The 25,767-nt window shown below is 40.7% G+C and overlaps 1 protein-coding gene across 4 annotated transcripts; it reads right to left on the bottom strand.

Annotated features, from left to right (window-relative positions):
- SCOC (short coiled-coil protein) lies at positions 1 to 16,760 on the bottom strand. Of its 4 annotated transcripts, none has more exons than XM_045019995.1 (4): positions 16,502 to 16,760; positions 3,241 to 3,312; positions 3,063 to 3,146; positions 1 to 2,395 (listed from the first exon to the last, which is right to left on the bottom strand). In XM_045019995.1, the coding sequence occupies exons 1-4, from the start codon at positions 16,563 to 16,565 to the stop codon at positions 2,253 to 2,255; spliced, it is 363 nt and encodes a 120-aa protein (XP_044875930.1). In that variant the 5' UTR covers positions 16,566 to 16,760; the 3' UTR covers positions 1 to 2,252. The 4 variants fall into 4 exon arrangements, with proteins under 4 accessions (XP_044875930.1, XP_044875933.1, XP_044875931.1 ...); XM_045019998.1 differs by lacking the exon at positions 16,502 to 16,760 and adding an exon at positions 4,242 to 4,263; XM_045019996.1 differs by lacking the exon at positions 16,502 to 16,760 and adding an exon at positions 4,103 to 4,234.
- Positions 16,761 to 25,767: the final 9,007 nt, after the last annotated feature.

Here is a 25,767-nt window from a genome sequence, read left to right as displayed (position 1 = left end):
ACAAGTCAAAAGCTTTTATTAAATGTAAAAACAGAAATACAACACAATTTCAAAATGTTCATAAGTTAAAAGGCCACAATAGTGGGAAGCAGAATGTTTACTGTTGAAATGACTACTCTATATACATATGGCTAAAATACCACTATCCAATCTTACATTAATACAAAACATGATTAAGATTACTCTTTGATTTTAGGAAAGTGGCTCAACTCTAACAAGTGCACCAGGTGACAATGGTGGATCTTTCCTATTATGTAAAGGGGTTTAATGCTATCCCTTGCGTCATGGGACAGTTACGGAGAAAGGAGCAAAAGTATATGTTTTTAAAGACAAGCGTTATGGGTACTGTTTTATACTCAAACACCACTTACCTAAGTAATTAGGCAGAAGATTAATCCTATTTGCTACCAGTACTTGACTACACACAGGGTGTTTAGTAAGCACAAAGGGGACAGATAAACCCCAAGGAAGTTTAAAATTACTGTTAGGGGTTTATAAGACCCAGCTACTATGTTGGCCAGGCAGTTGGGTTAAAGCCCTAGCCAGGTTTTGTGCAGGTTTTTTTTTTTTTTAAACAGTTGGGGGGGAGGGACCAAGGCCCCATTGCCTGAACAGTCTCAATCTTTCACAGATGTGGTCCTGTGTCACCACTTTGCTGTTGCTGAGCTCTAGCTCCTTTAGCTGCCCAAGGAAGCTCAGTCTGACATTGGTTTAACTCTTTACAGTTATATCCACTCACCCAAACATAATTCTCATGTTTGGTTTTTATTTTACAGAATCCATCACAGTAGTGATGAAATGCAGCCTTGACAATAACACATTTTACTTTACCTCTTAACATGGGAAAAGTGATTTCCATTATTGAAAAGATGTTTTAACTAACATTCATAAAAACACAGCAAATCAACTAGCTTGATACAAAGACATTTGGGAGGGATGTGTAAGTTTCAATACTGATAAATGAAATCTTACCTATTTGTACCTTTTGCTTTTTCACTATTAATACTGACGTACACTAGAAATATTTGTAAAAAACTTTGCTGACCTTTACTGCAGCCCAATCCTAGTAACAGCAGACCATTTAACACGTCTACCCTAGAAAACTGAATGGTTGCTGAGCCCCTTGAAACTGCTGAAACAGCATTTCAAATACTAATGTAGCCAGAATATCCCATCTCAGAAAGACATAACTACCAATTTCTACCCCTTCCTAATAGCATGGAAGTGTATTAGTGCAAAAACTGGAAGTTGCTACCTATGGAAACAGAAATCAGTATAAGGAGGCTGTTCGAGCACCAAATGATGTTTGAAACAGTAGGCTAGCTTTCGGCACCTACATACGGCTCCAGTGGCACATGGAGGCTAGGACCAGGTCTACACTACAAAGATTTGTCAATATAGCCATGTCCATCAGGGTGTGAAAAAACAATATAGCTATGCTGGCAAAGCCCCCAGTATAAAAGCAGGAATGCTAAGATGAGTGGTTCTCAACATGGCATAACACCACCTCCTTGAATGACATTAGCTAACAGAAAAACTGCCAGCAGTTAGAAAATAAACTGGTTTGAAGTGTGAAAGATATCACATTGTAAACAGTTTAACATCCCACTAATTCAGCACTCCTCACAAAATCTTTTACAAACAGGTTATTTTCAGTTTGTCAAGAACAAGGAAGCCATTAGAACCCTTAGAGATGTGACTGTTCTCTACTACTTCATGAAAATCCTTAACCTGTTCAAAATATTTTTTTTAAAATGGTCATTTTTCATCTGTGAAGGTAATGAGTGTTCTAGACAGATACCTAAACTTATTTTTTGAGCTGAAGAAAAGGTGGTGCAAAGTAAGTTTAAATGTTCATTTAAAATAAGATTAACACCATTTTACACCTCATTGTATTATTCTGCTACAAGACACTATCCTAAAATCTTCAAAGTAGTTGACAGTCAGATGTTTGCTTAACCTGACAAACTGAATCCAGTTTTGACAAGACATGCCATTGTTGATTTTTGAAACAAATATGCAAGTCTAGTTATAAAGTCTCTACATTACATTTGCACATTGCTCAAAGGCTAACAATACACAAACTCATGGCTCCAGTTGTTTATGATAATGTTTTTAACTGTCTATAATAGCCATTAATCTTCAAATATCCAGGGATGCCACAAACTAAGGTATTTTAACTCATGTAGCCTATGTCAATGAAAACAGAAAAAGCAGCAGCAATACAATGGCGTAATCTGGAAATCAACCCCTTACTTTCGTTTGCTTTTTGTGTCAGTTGTCTGGAAAACACTAGATGCAGACATAAGATTTTCTATATATTGTCCAAGAACTTGATTTTCTGATTTGAGTTTCAGGTTTTCTTCCTTAACTGCATCTACTCGTGCTGACAGATCTATTAAAAAAAAATTGTCTTTAACACATAACACGCTTAAGCCATGTGATGCACCGAAATCAAGTTTTTACATAAGGTAAAACTGCAATACATATGAAACACCACAGTAGCATAAGTGTCATCCAACCATCTTTTGCTAAATCAAGTTATTTGCAACATAACAGTGTTATCATATGGCAAACTTGTTACCCAACCATCTCATTCTGTTAATGGTCTGTTTAAGATTTCAATTGTAGATTTATTTTGAGATTCACATAATTTTTCAGGTGCTAACATGCTATCTACTGCTGACTAAGCAGCCATAGACATTTGCAGAACTTCAAGCATTAATAAGCTCATCCACAAGCATATTTTGTCTATGACTAAAAGTTACTGAAACTGGTCCACTTTGACTTCTGAGAGTCTATCAAAGGGCCTGGACACTACATCATACAAATAAACAGAAAAATGTTGTTTGATGCTAGTGAAGTATCTGTCCATCATGTTTATGTATCTTACTCTGCATTGGGCAGTAAACATTCCCTTGGATAAAGACCATGGGCAGCAGTACTTTAGATTGCCCTTCTGATCAGTGGATTAAGTGCTACCATAGAATACAAGGAGTCTCCCTACAAATATCTGCATGCTGTTCAACATTGTAACATTCTAGGATGGCAAAACTGCTAACCTTCGAGCGTGTGCTGCAGTTCCAAAACTTGATTAATAAGACGTGTTTTTTCTTCCAGTTCCACCTGATTTTCAGCCTCAACAGCTGCAATAAACCACATAAACTTTAGTGCAGTCTTTCTGGCAAAATTAGCTATTACACTAAAGAATATCAGTTAAGAAGAATAAAGGCCTTCTACCATCCATGTCAGCATTCATCATTGTGGTATGGGAACTTTCCACTCCTGGATTCAGGACTTCTGGGAGAAGTTCTGCTTAAAGAGAAAAAAAATAACATCAAAAGAAGAACTAGCCACTACTATAACGTACGTGTAATCATCTTTAGAGGTGAATTTTACAGGGGCTACGACGGTGAGTCAAGTATTGCCCAGTCCCCATTTACACACAGACCAAAGAGAACAGTGAGAGGCTTTCAAACCCAGCCCTAGTCCCAGTCCGCACGTCTTGTAGTCTGTCACCACACACGGGGAGTAAGTATCAGAGGGGTAGCCATGTTAGTCTGGATCTGTAAAAGCAGCAAAGAGTCTTGTGGCACCTTATAGACTAACAGACGTTTGGGAGCATGAGCTTTCGTGGGTAAATTTGCTGCTTTTACGGGGAGTAAGTGACTAGCACTACAGCTGCCGTCAATCCGGCCTGGGTCAGTTCACAGGACAGGCAGCTGGGCGCCTCTCCCATGCACCGACCTGCTCAATACTGTCTGGGGACTGCTGTGTCCTGCTTTCGGCCCCGGCACGGGCCCTTCCAGCCCGGTTCGCTATGTGGACAGCCCGCGCTGAACAGGGCTGAGCGCCAGGGGCTGCTCTCCCCCAGCGCAGCTGGCGGGACGGGCGGAGCGGCGGCCGGGGGCTGAGCGGAACAGCCCCCCGCCCCGCCGGCCCGGCCTGCCGCCTAGCGTATCCTCGGCCCCGCCCGGCCGCAGCGACCAACGCCGCTGCCCCCGCCGCCGGCCGGGCTCAGCCGAGCCGAATCTCGCTTACAGGGCGCTGGCCGGGTGCGCTCGGCTGGGAGCCCCAAGCGGGGCGGCCCCTCCCCACTCACCTCGGAGTCGCGCCGCTGCTCGACAGGCTGCGGTCCCCGGTGCCCAGAACCAACTCACCGCGGCTCCGCCTCCTCTCCCCAGCGCGCCTGCGCAGCCTCCTTGCCCAGGGCCGGTGCGCGCACACGGCGCCTCGCTTACCCAGCAAACAGAGCGGAGACTCTCGCGGAGGCGGGGCGGAAGGAATCAGTCGGCTCTAGGAGGCGGGGCGTTCCACAGGGACAGCAAATAAGCAAAGGGAGCTAACATCTGTCCTGACGTCACCCTGGCGCTTTGCTTGATTGGATAAACTGTCCCATAGAGGGCGGGGCCTGTGAGACCAAAAGGAGGCTTGGGGAAGAGGGCGGGGCATAGGAGTGCTAAAGTCCAGAGACTCGCTGGGGCCTTGGGCGGGGTGGTGCCCGCAGTGCGCGTGGGGGGTGGAGTGCCCCGGAGCAGAGGGGGGCGTTGCCCTGGCAACCCGCACAGCAGGACTGAGGCGTGTCCCAGCGCTGACCGCTTGGGCTGTTTTCTACCCGGTCTCCTGAAACATGACGCGAGGCGCCAACTCATGAATTTGTCCCTTATTTACAATGGCCCCATCGCCTGTGACTGTCCCAGCTCGGGGCTGCCCTGTCCCGACAGCCCATCCGCATGGGGCTGCCCTTGCTGAAGTTATCCTCGCCCTCGGGTGTCAAGGGGCTGAAGCCAGCCCCCAGGCAGAACGGCTGCCAAGTGGTAGGGGGCTGCGCAGAGACAGGGGCTGTGGGGAGCAGAAGAGACAGTGTGAAAGCAGGATGGGGAGCAGAAGGCAGATTTAGTGGTTTCAGGGGGCATGCAGTAGGGAGCCGAGGAGGTACAGAGGATAGTCGGGGTAGGACGTGGAGGGGATCAGAGGGCGGCTTCCCTCAGCCTGTGGGTGGGGAAGGGGAGTCCCCTGAGCATCGGGGGAAAGGTGGTGGTGCCAACTCTTGGAAATTGGTTGTGATAGAAGTGTTGCTGCTGGGTCAAGACAGCAATAGGAAATGGATGGTGGTTCCCCTATCTTAGGGATGAGAAGAGGGTAAGTACTGGAATCTTTATCTGAGCAGGCAGGGAGAGGTGTATGTGGTTTTTTAGTTCATTTAAAGATTGACTTTTCAGTCTGAAATTATCACACACATACTGGCAGAGGAATAGAGGTTAAAAAGTCAAGACACAAAAATATTTCTTGGAATTAAAAAAAAATCATGATTTTATGGGCCAATTTCATTATGTGGGGGCGAGAGGGCTGACCCATTATTTTTGATCTCTTGAGGTTGGCAATATTGCATATGCAAAATTTTACCAAAGCAGCCAGGAGCACGGGCACATGCAAATTAGTTCTGAATGGGGAAAAAGGCTAAGTAACACTCCACCCTCTAGAAGTGTTTCTGATACGTGCCAGTAATCACAAGGTGTATCTCCAAGGTACAACAGTCTTTTTGCATCAAGTGTTGAGGGAGGGACACTTGTGCAGCATCTGTGGGATTTAATCTCTGGGTAAACATGGATACTTATCCGAATCAGTCACTAATTCCCAAACCATTTGAAGTTCTATTGCTTTTTATGCACATCGGTTGGATTTTATGAACATCTTTATGTTTTGGTAAGTGCAGAAGTAGTATAGTACTTAATATTGTGAGTAGTCTCATTTACTTTAATGGGACTATTCATGGCAGTGGGAAGTAATTCATAAAATGAGACTCATAACCTGTGTTTATCAGGCAAAAGAGAAGCCAGCTACTCTGAGAGTTTCAATCAAAGCTCCAGATCCTGATCTGGATAGGGCAACTTTGGACTGAAAGCTGTCCTAAGGCTGGCTTAGCCAATACTGAAGGATTTCCCCAGGTAGTTAGGAATCCTCAGGTGACCTAGAGCAGGGGCTCTCAACCTTTTTCTTTCCAAGCCTCCCCCCGCCGCCCCAACATGCTTTAAAAACTCCGTGGCCCACTTGTGTCACCACAACTGTTTTTTTTGCATATAACAGCCAGGGCCAGTCTTATGGGGTAGAAAGCAGGGCAATTGCCCAGGGCCCTGCAAAGCTCAGTTGCTCAGGCTTCCGCTTCAGCCCAGGCAGTGGGATTCTGGGGCATCAGCCCCTGTGGGGCTCCAGAGCTTTAGCCTTGGGCCCCAGGAAATCTAACGCTGGACCTGCTTGGCAGACCCCCTGAATCTTGTTTGCGGCCCCCTGGTTGAGAACTGCTGTGACCTAGAGACACTGTTGCACCTTGCAGCTGTCCCAGCTTCCTACACAGGGGTTGGCAAGGGGGCATGGTTAGGGAGCTCTTATGACCCAGCTGCCAGAATGGTCATTCAAAACTGTAGTCACCATAAGTTAGATCAACCATCAGGCTTCTTTAATTTATGTTGGGAACTGGTTCAGTTAGTGGACCGACCCAAAATTGGATGAGTGCACCTCCTCTTACACTGTACCATAGGATCCGAGATGAGGGCATTTTGTTAGAGTGCACTGGTTGGGAGACTGCTATGAAGCTCAAATTAGATTACTGTTTTTGTTAATGTTTGTACAATGCTTCAATGGTATACAGTGCTCTATAAAGCCTATGTAATTATTGTATATGGTGACATGGTAATGCTGCATTGTGATGTTTGAGTCTGAGCCTTCACCCACAATCAGGCTCACCTCTCAGTTCTACCAATGAAATGAGAACCAATGATGGTGTAAGAGAGACCTCTAGTGTCTAGTTAGGCTAGTCACAGATCTCTTTTCTTTTAAATAGATTCAGGAAAGTTCTTATTTGCATGTAGATATTTTTTTCTGATTAGACTGTAGATTGCACAATCACTTCATGTTGTGTTAATGGTACAGAAATGCCATTTTATTAAAGTTAGGTTAATAGAGTGGAGCTGTATGTATGTAACCATTAATTATCAATATTCTCTCTATTAATAATTTTAAATTAATACAATCTGATAATGTAGTATTCTGAGACCATAAAAATATTGCTAGAATGTATCATAACCACATAATAGGGCAAATACGAATACTACATGTAAGGCACAAGTTTGTGATTATTTCTTTTGTCATCTAGACTTTCTACAGATTTCCATGTTAAAACACTTTTTCAATATTATTATTATTGTTTCACTTAGTGCTGTAGCAGCTAGGAGCCCTAATCATGGGACAGGACAGTTTTATGCTAGGCACTGTACTAACACAGAACAAAAAGATGGTCCCTGCCACAAAGACTGGACATTAATGTCAATGGTATGATATGCAAGATATTCTGTATCAGTAGTACCTGAGCAATTTGGAATTTTTAGATTGGAAATCTTTTGATAGCTTTTAGTGTGTTTCAGCCAAAATCTGTCCTTGAATGCGCATACACGGCTCCCACTAAAGTCAATTTGGACCTAAAGAAGCCACTAGCGTGTTTTATTTGTTTGTTTGTTTTGGTTTTGCTTCTATGTTCAAGTCTCATCCTGACAATGCAATGTAGAGAATCAGATGTCAGATACAACTAACTGCAGGTTCTGAACTCTCCTGCTTTATAAGCTGTTGATACCTCAAGTTTAGCCATCTTATACCACAGTGTTTTTTTTCAAGGTGGATGGGACAGCACATAAGTACCTGGTTATAGATAGGTAACTTGTGCCACATGGGTATGTAGGTGAGTGTCTTGGACTATACACTCCCTTCCTGGGGAGGAAGTGTGTTTTCTGCTGTATTTACACCTTGGAAAGTATTCCATGATACTGTACCATGTTGATGGATGCCTCCTAAATGCAGTGCTAATTTAAAAAACAAACAAAACCCACTCTTCTTTTTACCTAACAAGCAACAGTTTATGTAAAAATGAACAAGTTTCTCAGGATATGAAAGGATTTATGGCTGAGCCTCACCCTCTCTGTCATAGAGCCTTTGTAATTAGAGCTGCTGCAAGCTGTTTGCTTTTAGAAAAAGGTTTTTTTTTAACCTCTCTAATCCTCTCTAATCCCTGAAAACAAGCCCCCAGTACTGTAGCTATGACTTTGGAGCTTGTCAGTGACACTCCTTGATTGGCCAGCGAGTGCTACTAGTAGAATGACTAGTAGAAGCTAGCTCTCTCCCTATGATCTTGCATGCTGCCCTTGTTATGCTGCCAGCCTGGCAACCAAGAGTCATCTTAGATCTCTGGCATAGACCGAGCATAGCACTGCTACAACAAAACCACCAGCACAATCCATTTCTCCTGTTTTTAATTAAATTCCTTCTAAACTCAAGCGCATGGACGGCTTTTGCATATGTATGTGTGCATATGTGGAGTTTGTTTACCAGGCAAAAACCACCCTGTTTTTGTCCACAAACAAAAAAAATGTTACAGGTGTTTTTTACCTGAGGAGGCTTCTCTTCATAGCTGTAGTAGTTTCTCCCTCCCATTATTCCCTGTTTTAAGAGAGGGAGCTTTGGATCCTAGCAGTACCACTCCTTAATCAGTCATGGGGGTTCATTTAACTCCCATTAAAAGAATGGGAGCTGAAGGTATAAGATATTCAGCACTTCACAGGCCTCTAAAGTGCAAAAGACCTGGTTCTTGCACAAATTGCGGTGTTCACTGGTGTGGTATAATTGCTAGTTTTCCAAACTAATCTCCATCTAAATTAGTGGTTCAATAACCATTCATAACATTTATACAAATGCAAGGAGGAGGAGAATAATGGGGAAGACTCCAAAATGCCTATGGTAGATGCTGTTATTATTTTGTAAAAATGTTCATGAATTAATCCTAGAAGTCTTTTTGGTTGTTGGTTTTTTTTTAAGATGGAGTGGGCTTGCAATGGAGTCTTTACTTAGTTTATGACTCTTTCTATGACTGAGTGTAACTGCTTGTAAAAGATGTCATCAAACCATTATTCTAGCTTGTTCTTTTGTTCTTTTTATAATTCAGTTGTCTGAATTATAAAATCATGTTGGCTAAAACACTGGAAATTCCGATTTGCCTTTGTTTTCCATTTTGTCATGTGCGGTGCTGTCAGGGGTTGTTTTACTTTGCTCAGTTTGGGGTAGGATACTATCATAATGTCTGTTTTTGATACGTAACTCTGATCATTTGGGAAGGCAAATGTGCTTTGTGTTCTTTTATCGTATCTGAGGCTTACATTGCTCTTTTTATAAAATTGTTTCCTTGCATGTGTTACTGTAGAACAATCAACTAGATTAGCTCTTTGAATCATATACTGCCACATTTGTTTTGTAGGCACTGTGACAAAGTTCCTCCTCTGCCTTGGTGGGTCCTGTGCTTATTGGCAGGTTTGCCTTTCTGAAGATTAACTACCCTTTGGCGAGAACCTAGAAGCAGATCTGCTGCCACCTGGCTCCCCTCTCACTGGGAAGGAGAAAATCAAAAGGGCAGATATTTATTTGCATATTAGTAAGTGCAAATTAGTCATCCTTGATTTTGGTTATTTGTTTTTGAGTAGTAGAGACTGTCTGAAAAATTCACCAGAAGGTTGAGAGATTAGGCATAAACTATGTTCATAGAATTTTGGTAGTTTATTTTTGTTTCTGAAATTCAGTGCCCTTTATCTTGAAGAAAACATTTTATTACTAATCACATATGCTGAAAATTGATTGTTCTGTCTTGTAAAGCAGCGCACCAAGATACTAATATCTACTCAGCTCTGTTTAAAGAAGAAATAAGAGGATTCTTTTTATTACTTGAAATACTTAAACACTGCCCTAAGTAATGTTCCACTATTCAGCCTCTTTGTTTATTAAAACTGTTTTTACATTGCACACTAGATCATTTACTTCAGCTAAGTGGATTTTCTGACTGAAGATTTACACAGAGAGCGAGAGAGCGTATAATTTTTAGCATGACATCAGTGACCCTGAAGTCACAACTGATTTACATGTAACTAAGAACCAGCACTAATCCATTTCTTATTAATTTTCTTTATAATATTATCTAAGGCATTTTGCCAGACCAGGAGAGGTATTCATGGTACTGTAGCCCATATTATCTTCAATTTACAGGAACAGCGAGTTTCACTGTACAAAAGTAATTATCTATACTTACATGTATCCCAAGTTCCAATTAAGATTTCCTAAAACTAGCTGACATTGCTTGCAAAAGGAATTAATTTATTCAGCTTCACTGAAAAAAGTATTTTCCATATAATAGCAATGATCTTTCAGCATATAAGGCATCATTAATAGTCAAGATTATTTGAGTGCATAAATATGTACAATTATATTATGACTAGAAAGAGAGAGAGAATCTCAGCATGTTTTGGCTCCTGACACAACAGACAAACAGTAATATAGCTTGTCACTTCCTACTGGTGGTGAACACTTTCGGGTGTTTTATTTCTAAAACTCGTGTCTGCATCATGGGTTTTTCCATGATGCATAGGGTAAACCAATAAACCATTCACTTCCTTTTTGACGATGTTACAGGCACAGGAGGAGTCTGCTTCCACTGATTGACAACACAGGCTTCACTGTTCCCCATTAGAACAGGAATGTATGCTCCCTTTTCATCAACAATAGGATCTGTCGTACAAATTCTGAAATGAGTATGGCACATCACTTTTTAGACCGCAGTCTTTCCTTCTTTAACCAATATTGTCATGTGGGGGGGGAATTAAAAGGAATACAAACTGCTTGATACTTTTTACTAACAGTGCTAACTACTACAGGTCCCTAATATCAAGTCTTTTCTTTATCTGCAGAGATGACAGATGGCCTTTGATAAGATTTTCAAGTAATGCTGCTTTTGCCAGAATGCGATACAATTATTATTACATTTTGCCACTAGCTATAAGAAGTGCTGTAAGTAACACATGGCACCTTCATGCAACTTGACAATCACAGCTAAAGACCTATACCAAAAGCAGAAAAAGTGTTGATTAATATTATCCATAATAGTTTCATAATGGCAGTTTTATTTGCAAAACAAAATCAAGCTAGTATTTGAATGAATGAGTTCTGTGTCTCAGGTTATTGTACTAATCTGTCTCATATTATTATTTGTATGCCAGTAGCACCAATAGGCCCAAACTGAAATCAGGGCCCCATTGTGGTAGGCATTGTATAAATACAGAATAAGAAACAGTTCCTGACCCAACAAGCTTGTAGTCTACTTATATTTCCTCTCTTTAACACTAAGTAAACCATTTAATTTAGGCAGTAAATGGACAAACTTCTCATCCCTTGAAGACCCGGATTTCACAGATGATGTTGCTCTCCTATCACATACCCAACACCATATACAAGAAAAAACAATTTGACTCAATGCATTCAGCCTGCAAATTGGACTGAAAATCAATCACAATAAGACATATCATGACCTTTAATATTGCCTCACCATCACCAGTATGGATAGAGGATTATGTTCTCATCAATGTAGAAACTGTCACATACTTGGGCAGCACCATCAGCCAGGATGGTGGAACAAGCCAGGACATTCAAAACAAAATCAATAAAGCCAGGAACCCCTTCAGGAGCTTAAGTACAGTCTGGAAATCATCAAAATACAACACCAAAACCAAACTCAAGATTTATCAGAGCTGCATACTTTCAACACTACTTTATAGTGCAGAATGCTGGGGAATGAGAAAGTATGACATGTCCAAACTGTCTTCATTCCATACAACCTGCCTCAGAAAAATCCTCCGTATCTTTTGGCCCAGAACAATATCAAACCAAGATCTATTGACACAGTGCAGCCAAGAGGATCTGAGGACCATCATCGCCAGGAGGCACTGGAGATGGATTGCTCATGTGCTTCAGATGGAAACTGATTCCATCACCGGAGTAGCAATAAGATGGACACCTGAAGGCAAGCGAAAACAACATGGCAAAGAGCTGTGGAAGCCGAGCTGAAAAACCTGGGGCACAGCTGGGGAACCATTGAAAGACTTGCCAGAAACAGACAGGAGTGAAGGAGCTTCGTCACTGCCCTAAACACCAGAAGTGTAATAGGAACATGATGATGATGAAACCATTTAAGTAAGAATTTTTTTTTTAAAATGGAGTCCCACCTGCATGTGAGAAAATGTGTGCATGCATGCAACCCTCATTTGTACATAGAAATATGGCAACTGCATATTCAAACTGTTTGCCAAGAACCTATTTGTATACCGAATAATCCATTTTGTTCACCCAGGAGAGTTGGATATGCATTTTTCCCAAAGCACAAATTGACATCCAATTTTTTAAAAATTTGTCCTACTGATTCTCCCCCCAGCTTCAGGCTATGGATGACAAACATAAAGTACATGGCATGGTCCTGGTATTTTGCTAATGTAGCCCTTGTACTGCTGTGTTTTGTGAGAAGACCTTTCAATGAGTCATAGCTCACCAAAGCTTTAATGGTGACCTTACAATGAGGGGGAAGTAGGTTTATGCTTTTTGCTTCTTTGTGAAGTACAACATAAAGAAGGCCTGAAAGGTCTGTGGAGAAGGGTTTTGTTTGTCATGTCCAAATTTTTTTCCGTTAGAAATTCAGCTCTTGTTTACCCTGATTTTCTTGTACATACATGCATATATAAAACACCAATCCACAAAGCAGAAAAAAATGTGGGCCTTCTTTATACATTGTAAAGAAGTAAACAGGCATAAATTCAGTGTTTGTTCCAGCTCATGTTGCCTTTAACACAGTGTACAGAATGGCAGTATCCTAGCTTCTACAATTAACAATAAGTGCTGTTCTCACCATTTAGTTGAAATTTTGTCTTTATTTACTTTACACAATCAGTTGAGTCCGTAAACTTCTTTGAGAAGTTTGTAAAGTGTTGTTAGTATGTAAAAGAAAAGATATCTCTTTACTTCTTTACCCAAACGTGGGAATAATTACCTTTTCACAAATATAAATTACTGCTTCTCAACACACCTAGATGTCTGTGCTGCTACTATACTGCCGATGAAGCTTATCTTTTACTACCATTTTGTATTAGTTGTCTGATTCAAATTAAAAATGAAATTTAAAAAATCTAGGTTTTAACAACAAAATGAAGAAATGCTGCTGTTATGAAATAGCAATAGATATTAAATATTCGTGGCTTGCAGTCAGTTAATCAGAATCAGTAACCCTGTTGCTTAGCCACAGTTTTCCCTGGCTTTTTGCTTTGCCTATACTAGAGAAACTTTGATATGAAAACTTGCAGTTTAAATGTTTATTGGTCTGATATGTTATCAGGTAGCACACACATGTAGCACAATATGTTTCTTGTAGGCTATACTTATTATCTTCATCAGTATTAAAGTTCTTTATTTTTGTCCATTTCTGATAGGATTGGTGCAAAAATATTTACTACAGTTGATTAAGATGAGTGTCTTTCTGTGATCAGACTTTAAACTTAATTTAACTGGAGCATTTGCTTCTGCAATCACATCAGCTCATGCTCAAGCAAAGTCCACTTGCTTATCATTCATTTCAGGGTCCAGTTTCAAATTGCCTTTTGCTTTTGCTCCCTCCTTGCACTGGCTGTAATTATTTTCTTGGAATTTTTTCTCTCTCACTCTAATTCCCTTCCTTCTTTTCCCATTCATCTGTAATTGGCCTCATCTCTGTCTCTCACCAGTCTTACCACTATAGTAACAAGACCCTTCTCTTCCTCAGTTCCTACCCTCCAGCATTATCATAGTTAATGCTAACATAAATTTTGGAAGTGATATTAAACCTTATGCTTCAGGGTTTAAACCAGTATCTAACTACTAGGGATTAGGTGGCTTCTTGCATCTTGCTCTGAAGCATCTGGTTCTGGCCACTGGCAGAGACAGAACACGGGACTAGATGGATCACTGGTCTGAATCATATGACTGTTCTTAGAACAGCATGCCTGTGCCCCTGTGATTTCAAATCCTATCTGAAAACATCACTTTTCTGTTTTACCTATTCAGTACCTCTTAATTTCTCTCTCCTGTGCTATTATTAATTATTGCTCCTGCTGTTGATTCCTGGGACAAAAATTTCTGGGGTCAGTGGCAGACCTGTCACATTAAGGGACCCCAACTCTGGAATTCACACCTCTCCATAGGTCACCAGGGACCAAATGTAGCACACTTCAGCTTTCGATGCAAACGTATTTATTTAGTTTAGCATGTTTAATTCCAAGTTTGGGTGTTTATATTTGAGGGTTTTTTAATTACTGACAAATGACATGTTAGCTATCAATATTATAGATGGTGGCAGCAGCTTTGTTTGTGTTACCCACTCAGGAGACTTGGTGGTTTTGGGATGGAAGAACAGGACTGGCCTCTATTCTTGATGTGACCACAGACTTCCTGTGTGATTTTGGACAAGTCACATCAGTCAAGTATCTAGTGCATAACTTTTGAGATGCTTAGGATGTGATTTGAAGAGGTATTGAGCAACTACATCTAGTTCAAATTAATGAGCTGTCAGTGCTCAGCACCTCTGAAAATCAGATCCTGGGTGCTGTAGCACCAGTGCCATAACAAGGGCGAGGCGAGTGAGGCACTTGCCTTGGGCGCGCAAAGCGGAGGGGTGCAGCTCTACCACGATCAGCGGTGCTTCGGCAGTAGCTCTACCACCGCCGCTTCTTCGGCGGCAATTCGGCGGCGGGTCCCGGAGTCCCTGTCAGAGGGAAGGACCTGCGGCCGAATTGCCACCGCTGCTTCATTCATTCTTCAGCGGCAATTCAGCGGCGGGTCCTTCCCTCCGACAGGGACTCCGGGACCCGCCACCAAATTGCCCACAGCTCACTCCTCTCTGCCTGTTCCCCCCCACACACAGTAATTCATAGGCAGGAAACCCAAGGAAGGGTATAGTATGTGTGTGTGTAGGTGGGTTGTGCAGGGGATATAGTGGGGGGGGGGGTTGGGCAGGAGGGGAGTGCTAGACAGCCACGTAATTGATACTCTGTGAATCACTCTTCTGCCCACCCCTCTTTATTTCCCTGCAGAGTCTGGCCTGGGGAAGAGCAGCCCCAGCTGACCGGGAATTCAGTCCCTCCACCCCAGCCGTCCAAGAGCTGTGCTGGGCTGAGTGGGTGCTGCCCTGGGGCACAGAACAAAGGCTGCCATTCTCCCCGCCCCTTTGCTGGGTGACCTGCCTCCCCCACAGCCAGCTGTGGTGGGGGAACAATCCACTGGCTTGTTGGGCTCACGCTGCCTGGGGATCATGACCAATAAATCCCAAACACGTCCCCCCAACCCCTCCGTTCTGTGTAGCCTGCCCAAACACGGACCTCAGGGGAAGAAGTGGAGCAGGTGGGAAGAGGCGGCATGAGTGTGGGGCCTTGTGGGGAAGAGGCAGGACAGGATAGGATGGAGTACACCACAGTCTGGGCACCGGTGCCACCCCCCCACACACACACACACTTCTAGGGAGCTTCTGGCGCTACTGCACAGAGCGCAAAGACGGCAGGCTGGCATGCCTCTAAAGGGAGGTGACCTGTGCCGTATATGGCATTTGCCCCCTGCATGGCCAGCCTTTTTAATTTGGGGAGGCTTAGCCTCCCCAAGCCCCTTATACACACCACCCATGAGTTTATGTAAATTATAGTTTCAATTTTGCATATAAACGCCTAGCTATTATAGTGATACATGCTTTCTAAAGCAATCAAATAATACTTAAGGGTCTGATTCTCTGCTCCATCACACTTATATGATGCTGGTAGAGAATAAGATCCTAAAAGTCTGAATTATGGGAGACAGTATGAACAAAGACACTATACAAAATAAAATGTTATAATAAAGAGTCATATGTAGAATGAGAAGAAATGGGCCATGCTTTACACAGTAATCAATGAGCCACATTTCTGGCCTATGTAAATCAGCATTGTTCCATTGAGGTCATGCTGATTTATGCCAGCTGAGAATCTGGCCTGTCCTCTTTAATAATTTTACTACATGTGCATGGTATAACACATTCAATTTTTCCCATAAATAGAAATATCCTATTCCTCATTCCAAATAATTTTTTGGTCCACAAACAGGTGCCCTTACAGTTTCTTTAAAAACAATTAAATGCATAACAGCTGGGATTTAAATAGATTATGCCATTCCAGTCACTAATTAATTTGTGACACTTTGTGTGACCTTTATCTGCTGTATATTGATTATGGTGCTAATCTGTATTCAATGGGTATTTTATTTTATTTTTAACAGTAACAGCTACTGAGCTAACAAATGTACTGTATTTTTCCTACTAAAATAGTGGAAGGCTACACAATTTCCAGCTGGGAATACGTGTCACCATATACTATTTAGACTACTTCCACAACTCCCCAGAAAAATCTCAATTTTTATTAAAATCACAAGGCTTATTCAACTAATCAACTAGAAAAATTTACTCAAGGGCATTTCCTAAAAATAACATTCTAGTGGATAACGAGAGATCTGCGTGTGCACACAGAGACTTGTATTGCCTAATATTATTGTTTAGTCTTGGAGTTTGTTGTGTTCTATAATCAAATGACTGGCTTCTTACCTGAATCATCTGCCAAGGAAATGTTGGTGAAAGTGCTGTCTTCCTCTTCCAGAGGTACCTCCATTTTGTTTCAGTTTTTCAAACAAATTTGTTTCACAAATGCATCAAACAATGGCATTTGTCACCCATATTTCAGCTTGCATGTGACATCTCTTGTTAAATCTTTAATGATTCCATCCACCAAACTGGTGCTACCTGATCCTTCCAGTAACTATACACATCTTTCTTTCAGTGTGATCTCTTGCCTGAACCCTGAGCTCTTTCCCGGAAATTGTTAAACTACAAAGTTAAAGAGTTATAACAGCTTGATCAGATACATGCAGAGCAAACACTATTGTTTCAGGCTGGCTGTGTGACAAGTACTGTACTTTCTGCATAATGAGGTTTCTTTTCTTTTATCTTTTCTTTTCAAGACAGGAAGAGGTATAGGAGAAAACCCAACTTTAAGAGCTCAAATAGATAATTTTACTTGTAGCCCAAGCAAATGCAATGATCAGGTTTGGGAGCTGCAGATTAAAAGCCTAGTCCTTCAGATATTTAGACACATGGGTGATTTTACTTACATGAGCAGTCCCATCAAAGCTAATATGACTAGTTGCATGAGCAAATTTACTTGCATGTCTAAGGATAGGACCTTATGTGCTGTGTTGTAGGTAGGAGGGAAATGGAGAAGTTGTCACAATATAGACAAATCCTTCTTTATTCTTTTAGGTTGCATTTTTAAATTGTCTGTTTTTCGTGAAATTCTGTGTATATGTTGAATTTGATATGACAAACTAGAAAATGCACCTTGAACTGTGTACCCCTCAGAAACATACTTTTGTTGCACTCATGGAACTGAGTGGCTGCTTTCTAGCACCTGTTTTAGGGCTTGCCTACATAGTGGGGTAATGAATACTACAGTGGTATGATTTCCAAAGCACAATAACATGTTGTGCATTAATTAGTCTTTGATGACCCAGCTGGTGTACCCTAAAGGTTCCTAAAGGACCAGCAGGGTCTGCGTGAACCAATGAAGCAAATATACTAGTGTGCTTTAGAAATCACACCTCTGAGGCGCACATTGCCATGCCATCTAGACAAGCCCTTAAAAGGTTTTTATTAAGAAGTCAATAGCTCTGGTCAAAGATAGTATACTGGATTGTGTCTACTTCATGGTTAGCATGTTGTGAGTTCACTTTTGTGAGTGGTTTTACGCCAGTGTTTAGATTTGCATACCTGGGACTGCACTTATTCATAAAATGTGCGTAAGTGTTTTTCAGGACCAGGGCCTAAAGAGACTAAACACAAAAGGTGGGGAAGGATGCAATTTACAGAGTGATAGATGGTAAACATGCCAGTTAATATGGAGATTTTCAACTTGATCTACAAATACTTATGCATGTGCTTAATTTTAGTTGCATGCATGGTATCACTGATGTGAATGGAGCAATTCATTTAAGTTAAGCCCATAGTTCTCAGGATTGGGCGATAAGTCATTCATTTGAATTTGGTTCAAATCAATAATGACCAAAAATGATTATCTGATTGCTTTTCAGTGCTCTGTGTATAGTAGTTGGTAGATTCCAAGGCCAGAAGGGATCATAGTGATCATGTAGCCTGACCTCCTGTATAACACAGGCCACAGAATTTCCCCAAAATTTTCTTAGAGCATATCTTTTAGAAAAACAACCAATCTTGATTTTAAAATTGTGAGTGATGGAGAATCCACCATGACCATTGTTAAGTTGTTCCACTGGCTAAAATTTCACTGTCAAAAATTTACGCCTTATTTCCAGTCTGAATATGGCTTGCTTCAACTTCCAGCCTTTGGATCATGTTAGACCTTTCTCTGATAGATTGAAGAGCCCATTTAAAAATATTTACTTCCCATATAGACACTTAAAGAATGTAATTGAGTCACCCCTTAACCTTCTCTTTGTTAAGCTAAATAGATTGAACTCTTTGAATCTATCACTGTAAGGCATGTTTTCTAATCCTTTAATCATTCTCACGGCTCTTCTATGAACCCTCTCCAGTTTATCAATATCCTTCTTGAATTGTGGACACTGGAACTGGATACAGTATTGCAGCAGTGATCACACCAGTGCCAAAGAGAGAGGTAAAATAACCTCTCTGCTCCCACTCAAGGTACCCCTCTTTATTCATCCCATGATCACATTAGCTCTTTTGGCCATAACATCATATTGGGAGCCCATGTTCATTTTATTATCCACCATGACCCCAAATCTTTTTCAGAGTCACTGCTTCCCAGGGTAGAGTCCGCCATTCTGTAAGTATGGCGTATGTTCTTTGTTCCTAGATGTATACATTTACATTTAGCTGTATTAAAATGCATATTGTTTGCTTGCACCCACTTTACCAAATGATCCAGATCACTCTGAATCAGTGACCTGTCCTCATCATTGTTTACCTCTTTCCCAATTCTTATGTCATCTGCAAACTTTATCGGTTATGATTTTATGTTTTCTTCTAGGTCATTGATAAAAATGTTAAATAGTGTCAGGCCAAGAAGTAATACCTGAGAACCACACTGGCAAAACATCTGCTTGATGAAAATTCCCCATTTACAGTTACATTTTGAGACCTATCAGTTAGCCATTTTTTAATCCATTTAATGTGTGCCATATTAATTGAATATAATTCTGTTATTTTAATCAAAATGTCATGTGGTACCAAGTGAAATGTCTTACAGAAGTCTTAGTATATTAAATCAACAACTGTATCAATTGAATTTGTAATCTCATCAAAAAAAAATCTAGTTAATGTGACAGGATTTGTTTTCTATAAACCCATGTTGATTGACATTAATTATATTACCCTCCTTTAATTCTTTATTAATCAAGCCCCATATTACCCATTCCATTATCTTGCCTGGGATCAGACTAAAATTACCCAGGTCATCCTGTTTACCTTTTTTAAATATTGTCACAATATTAGTGTTCTTCCAGTTTTCTGGAACTTTCCTGGTGTTCCAACACTTATTGAAAATCATTAGGGCTGTCAAGAAATTTAAAAAATTATTTGCAATTAATAGTGGTGTTAAACAATAATAGAATGCCATTTATTTGCATATTTTTGGATGTTTTCTACATTTTCAAATATATTGATTTCAATTACAACATAGAATACAAAGTATACAGTGCTCATTTTATATTTATTTTTTATTACAAATATTTGCACTGTAAAAAAGAAACAAAAGAAATAGTATTTTTCAGGTTTCAGAGTAGCAGCCGTGTTAATCTGTATCCGCAAAAAGAACAGGAGTATTTGTGGCACCTTAAAGACTAACAAATTTATTTTAGCATGAGCTTTCGTGAGCTGCAGCTCACTTCTTCGGATGCATAGAATGGAACACACAGACAGGAGAAATTTATACATACAGAGAACATGAAAAGGTGGAAGTATGCATACCAACAGGAAGAGTCTAATCAATTGAGATGAGCTATTTTTCAGTTAATCTAATACAAGTACTGTAGGTCAATCTCTTTATTATGAAAGTTGAACTTACAAATGTAGAATTATGTAAAAAAATAACTGCACTCAAAACCAAAACAATGTTAAACTTTAGAGCCTACTTGTCCACTCAGTCCTACTTCTTGTTCAGCCAGTCACTTAGACAAACAAGTTTGTTTACGTTTTCAGGAGATAATGCTGTCTGCTTCTTGTTTACAATGTCACCTGAAAGTGAGAACAGGCGTTCGTTCACTTGGCACTGTTATAGCCAGCGTCGCAAGATATTTACGTGCTAGATGCACTAAAGATTCATATGTACCTTATGCTTCAAACACCATTCCAGAGGACATGCATCCATGCTGATGATGGGTTCTGCTTGATAACGATTCAAAGCAGTGTGTTCATTTTCATCATCTGAGTCAGATGCCATCAGCAGAAGGTTAATTTTATTTTTTGGTGGTTTGGGTTCTGTAGTTTCTGCAGCAGAGTGTTGCTCTTTTAAGACTTCTGAAACATACTCCACACCTCGTCTCTCTCAGATTTTGGATGGCACTTCAGATTCTTAAATCTTAGGTCGAGTGCTATAGCTGTCTTTAGAAATCTCACATTGGTACCTCTTTTGCATTTTGTCAAATCTGCAGTGAAAGTGTTCTTAAAACAAACAACATGTGCAGGGTCATTATCCGGGACTGCTATAACGTGAAATATATGGCAGAATGTGGTTAAAAGAGAGCAGGAGACATACAATTCTCCCCCAAGGAGTTGAGTCACAAATTTAGCTAACACATTATTTTTTTAATGAGCATCATCAGCATGGAAGCATGTCCCCTGGAATGGTGGCCGAAGCATGAAGGGGTATACGAATGTTTAGCATATCTGTTCTCACTTTCAGGTGATATTTTAAATAAGAAGCGGGCAGCATTATCTCCCATAAATGTAAACAAACTTGTTCGTTTTAACAATTGGCTGAACAAGAAGTAGGACTGAGTGGACAAGTAGGCTCTAAAGTTTAACGTTGTTTTGGTTTTGAGTGCAATTATGTAACCAAAAAAACCCTCTACATTTGTAAGTTGCACTTTCATGATAAAGAGATTGCACTACAGTACTTGTATGAGGTGAATTGAAAAATACTGTTTCATTTTTACAGTGCAAATATTTGTAACCAAAATAATAATATATAGTGAGCACTGTACACTCTGTATTCTGTGTTGTAATTGAAATCAACATATTTGAAAATTTAGAAAAATATCCAAAAATATTTAAAAATTTTAATTGGTATTCTGTTGTTTAACAGTGTGATTAAACATTAATTGCAATTAATTTTTTAAATCATGATTAATTTTTTTAGTTAATCATGTGAGTTAATTGCAATTAATCGACAGCCCTAAAAATCATTTACAGTCTAGGGAGCTTCTTAGCAAGCTCCTGGATGCAAATTATCTTGACCTGCTGATTTTAAAAAATGTCTAACTGTAGTAGCTGCTGTTTAACATCCTCCTGAGATACTAGTAGAATGGAAAGAGTGTTATTATATGAGATGACTACATCATGTTTTTCTCCAAATATAGAATAGAAATATTTGTTGAATGCTTCTGTTTTTTTCTGCACTATTACTGATAATTGTATCATTTTCATCTAGTAATGGACCAATGCCATTGTTAGGATTTTTTGTATTCCTAAGATACTTTAAAAACTCCTCCTTATTGTGTCTAACTCTACTGACCATAGATTTTTCCTTGTGTCCCTTTGCGCCCCTTATCAATTTTCTGCATTTCCCAGCTTCTGATTTATATTCATTCCTATTCGTTTCCTCCATTTGTTATATATACTTTTATTATTTTTTATAGCTACCTTCACTTTTCCTCTAAACCAGGCCATTTTAAAACGGATATAGCCTTCTTCCTCAACTGTGGGATTCTGGCTTTTGGCCATTTAATGAAATGCTCTTAAACAATTCCCAATTATAACTCACGTTTTTCTGGTTATAGTTCCAGTTGGTTTGTCTCATATTTCTTTTCAGCTTTGTGAAACTTGCCTTTTTAAAGCACCAAATGTATAAATCACTCACAAGAGTTGCTGACACAGAGTAGTGAACCACCACTGGGCCTCTGTGTCACAAGCCCAAATATATAGAAGTAGTGAGGAACGTTACATCTAATTTAGTGAAATCATATGTCTTTGTAACTAAGGGATGTGCATTGTTTGAACTCTGTAGCCCTTATCTAAAATCTTTAATTAGCATTTCCTCCCAATGTCAATATGTTTCTATTATATTGGCCATATGGTCTCCCTCTTGTAGATAATTTACATGAAAATTATGGGCTGATCTTAAACAAAGACTCACTGTAGTTTACTGAATACGGTTTCTGTGATGTCTTCTTTCACTCCTAGCACCGGGACACTAGCAGAGATATATTTTATTAGACTCTAAGAGAGACTTCTTTCCTGTGAAAGAGAATTTGGTCCAGTGAGTCTCAACACCTTGGAGGATCAGGTCCCTGTTTCCGTGCCATTTGGACTCTGTATTATACAGGCACAACAAAATGGGACTGGGGAGGCGGAGTGGGGGGTTCCTGAGGGAACAGCTCTTGTTGGTTTACAGAAGCCATTATAGGTTTATGAGTGAGGCTGAGGAAAAGAACTGTTCTGTGAGCTATGTGTGTTTTAAAACTGACTAAAGACCTACTTAACATGTCTTGGACCAATTTGTGCTCCCCACTCCCCAGTTCAATGCATGATTGAGGTTATTGTTCCCCCACTGGCCCTGGAGAGATTATTTGGAAAAGGTAGTAATCCTTCCATGGTGGGGATCTCCCTTTACCAGTCATATTGCTATAGAGACTGTGTGTATATGTGAGGGGCATGCCTTTGCCTTTCACAGGCATCTGAGATCTGTTTTGTTTGTGAAGACCCTGACAGCCTGCTCTGTAGGAGCTGGATTCTTTGCTCCCCTGCAGAATAATGTGGAAGGAATTTAACAAAATGAACCTCATGAAGATTTTCTCCCTTCAGTCCCTCCCTCCAGTGGGTTTTACTGTGAGAGGAGATGTAGGACGTGGGAATTGCTATGCTGGATGAGACCAGTGGTCCACTTAATCCAGCATCCTGTTTCTGACACTGGCCAGGGCCAACTGCTTCAGAGGAAGTGAATGAACTGGCCCTTGTTTGGAAACTATAGATGGGTGCTTTTGTGGTTTTGAGAGTCATTGTTAATGAAGCAGTGGAGCTGCGCCCAGTAAAACAGGTGAGATTATAATGCTTAGGTGGGTTTGTGATAGGTTGGACCCCCCCTATCAGGGTGCCACCAGATGTGCTGGGGTCCCACTGAGCCTGCCAGTCCTACCAGTCTGGGTTTCCCTTGCACTGGTTTGCTCTGCCAGGCTCTCAAGCCCCTTTCCAGCACACACTCAGGCACACTCAGCACACACACCTAGCTGCAGACACAGACTGAAGTCAGCTCTGTGTCGGAGGATTCAGCTAGGGGAATGGCCAGCACTCTGGTGCACACAGCATCTGTAGTGTAAACCCCAGAATAATACTGTCTTGTGCTGTATAGAGAGACCTGTACAATGCAAGCTCATAAAAATTGCCCCCTCCCTCAATGTGTAAGGAGATATGCACAGCTTCTCCCCCCTACTCCCAGATATTAATTGCACAAACTGGGTTTTGAAATAAACAAGAAATAAGTTTATTAACTACAAAAGGTAAATTTTAAGTGATTATAAGGAATAGCAAACAGAACAAAGCAGATTACTGAGCAAATAAAACACACAACCTAAACTTAATTCACTAAAGAAACAGGTTACAAAATGTAATTTCTCACCCTAAATATTGTGTTAGGCAGGTTGCAGAGTTTATGCACCTTTGAGTTCCAGTTATTTTTCTTTACAGACTAGACCCCTGTCTAAGCCTGGACTAAGTCCTGGCCTTTCCTCAGCTTAGTTCCTTTGTCCCTTCAGGTGCTTTCAGCAGTCTTCCTTCTTGGGCAGGGAGGCAATGGAAAAGAGCCCTGATTGACTTACTTCCCAGCCTTAAGTAGGATTTACATAAGGCGGGAATCCTTTGTTTCCAGTGGAAAAATACCAGCAGTGTCCAAGGTGGTACTCCGTATTAGATGACATCATCAGGTGACCCTGCAGTGTCAAAACAACATCCCAGGAAGCTCCTCAGGAAGGTGGGAGATTAGTATCTTCAAAGTTCTATTGTCCTCCTTAAATGGCTCATTCAGGCCTACATTCTGGTGGGTGTTCCCCCAAGTACGCACACAGTTGTAATTGGTTTGTAATTGTAATTGTCAGTATTCCTAACTTCAGATACAGAAATGGTACATGCATACAAATTGGATAAGCACATTTAGTAGATCATAACCTTTTCAATGATACCTCACATGACCCATCTTGCATAAAACATATCTTAGTTATGCCATATTCATATCATAACAGTATTTCTATGAAGAATATGGGGTGTAATGTCACAGGGTTCACTCTGCCTCACATATTAAATACCTGCTTCTGTGTTCCAAAATGCTTTTTCTTGTAGGGAAGAGTGAATAACAGGCCTAGTACTTTATAGGATTGTATCAGATGAAGGAATTGTTGTGAGGTCATAGCAAACTTTAAAAAGCACCTTTTAGAATGGCTGCTTAAACTGGTATCCCTAATGAAAATGTGTTATGCCAGTGGCCAGACCAGAGATTCTCTGTGAGAAGTGGGAGCCTCAGCCTGAAAACGTCACTTGATGGTTAGACTATAAGCCTATAGAAAGTATAGAGAAACCCCCCTAGAACCACAAAACTTTGCTTCATGGAGGTAATATGGTGTCAACAAGGTGCACATAATTTATGGTGCTAGGGACTGGCGAAAGGTCCTAAACCTCTAATGCTTTCATTAAAGGAGGAGTGGGATGAATGATTGCCAGGGTGCAGTGGAGGGGCTATGTGTAGTTTTTAATTATATGAAACCATCTGTTGTCTTCCCTCTGGGAATACTAGAGAGTTAGATCTGAAACCTGGATATGTGTTTTGTAGCATTAAAAGCACCAGAGAACTGGATCTATAGCTTGTTTGTCTCGTGAACTCTGTGAAAGTAGCAGACTCTCAGTCGATGCCCACTGTTTTAGAAGTGCTTTGAGAACTTTGGACAGAAGGTGCTATGTAAATGCAAATTAGAAGTATTATTATTTTCTTATTGTGAATTATTTATTTTTGTTTTCTGAAGAAGAGCAGAGAGGAGCAGCTATAGTTGGAGGAGGAACGCTAAACAGAACAGTTAAGCTGAAAGGAAATACCTGCACATGGAATTGTGCCTGAGCACAGTTAGTGTAGTAGTTTCAACATGTGAATTATTTTCACTTGGGTAATGGCCATTAATGTAAAGTAAAACTTAACTTGGTTATAAAACATTTGTTCATCTTGTTGAGATTTTTATTATTTTGTTGATCAGAAGTAGTGGCGTGTAGGGCAGCTAGTTGGACATATCTTACATCCCACGGCATAAGCTTTCTGAGGAAGTGGGAGAGGAGTGACTGCACACTGAAAAGGCTATCTCAGCAAGGAGGACCATTTTCATCTAAAGCCTTTTGTGTTTACACTGGAACAATATAATATAATATAAAGACTTTGGGTATGAAAACACTTAAACCGTTGCAACGGTACAGATGCAACGCTGTAGTGCTTTAGTGTAATTGCTGCATATGCTGAGAGATTCTCCCATCAGCCTAGGTAATCTACCTCCCCAAGGAGGGTAGCTAGGTTGACAGAAGAATTCTTCCATTGGTCTCGGGCTCTCTACACCGGGGGTAAGTGAGCAAAG

This window comes from Mauremys mutica, chromosome 5 (assembly GCF_020497125.1).
Source record: "Mauremys mutica isolate MM-2020 ecotype Southern chromosome 5, ASM2049712v1, whole genome shotgun sequence".
NCBI lineage: Eukaryota > Metazoa > Chordata > Testudines > Geoemydidae > Mauremys > Mauremys mutica.
The sequence above is the reverse complement of the archived record's forward strand: the minus strand, read 5'-3'. Positions and strand labels throughout refer to the sequence as shown.

What these genes read in the sequence shown, in the direction of transcription:
- SCOC (XM_045019995.1), bottom strand. Translation starts at nt 16,565, where the DNA reads ATGGAGGTACCTCTGGAAGAGGAAGACAGCACTTTCACCAACATTTCC. An exon ending in GATGAATGCTGACATGGATG is followed by an intron (nt 3,147 to 3,240) that starts GTAGAAGGCCTT and finishes GGTTTATTGCAG; the next exon opens with CTGTTGAGGCTGAAAATCAG. An exon ending in ACTGCAGCACACGCTCGAAG is followed by an intron (nt 2,396 to 3,062) that starts GTTAGCAGTTTT and finishes TTTTTTTAATAG; the next exon opens with ATCTGTCAGCACGAGTAGAT.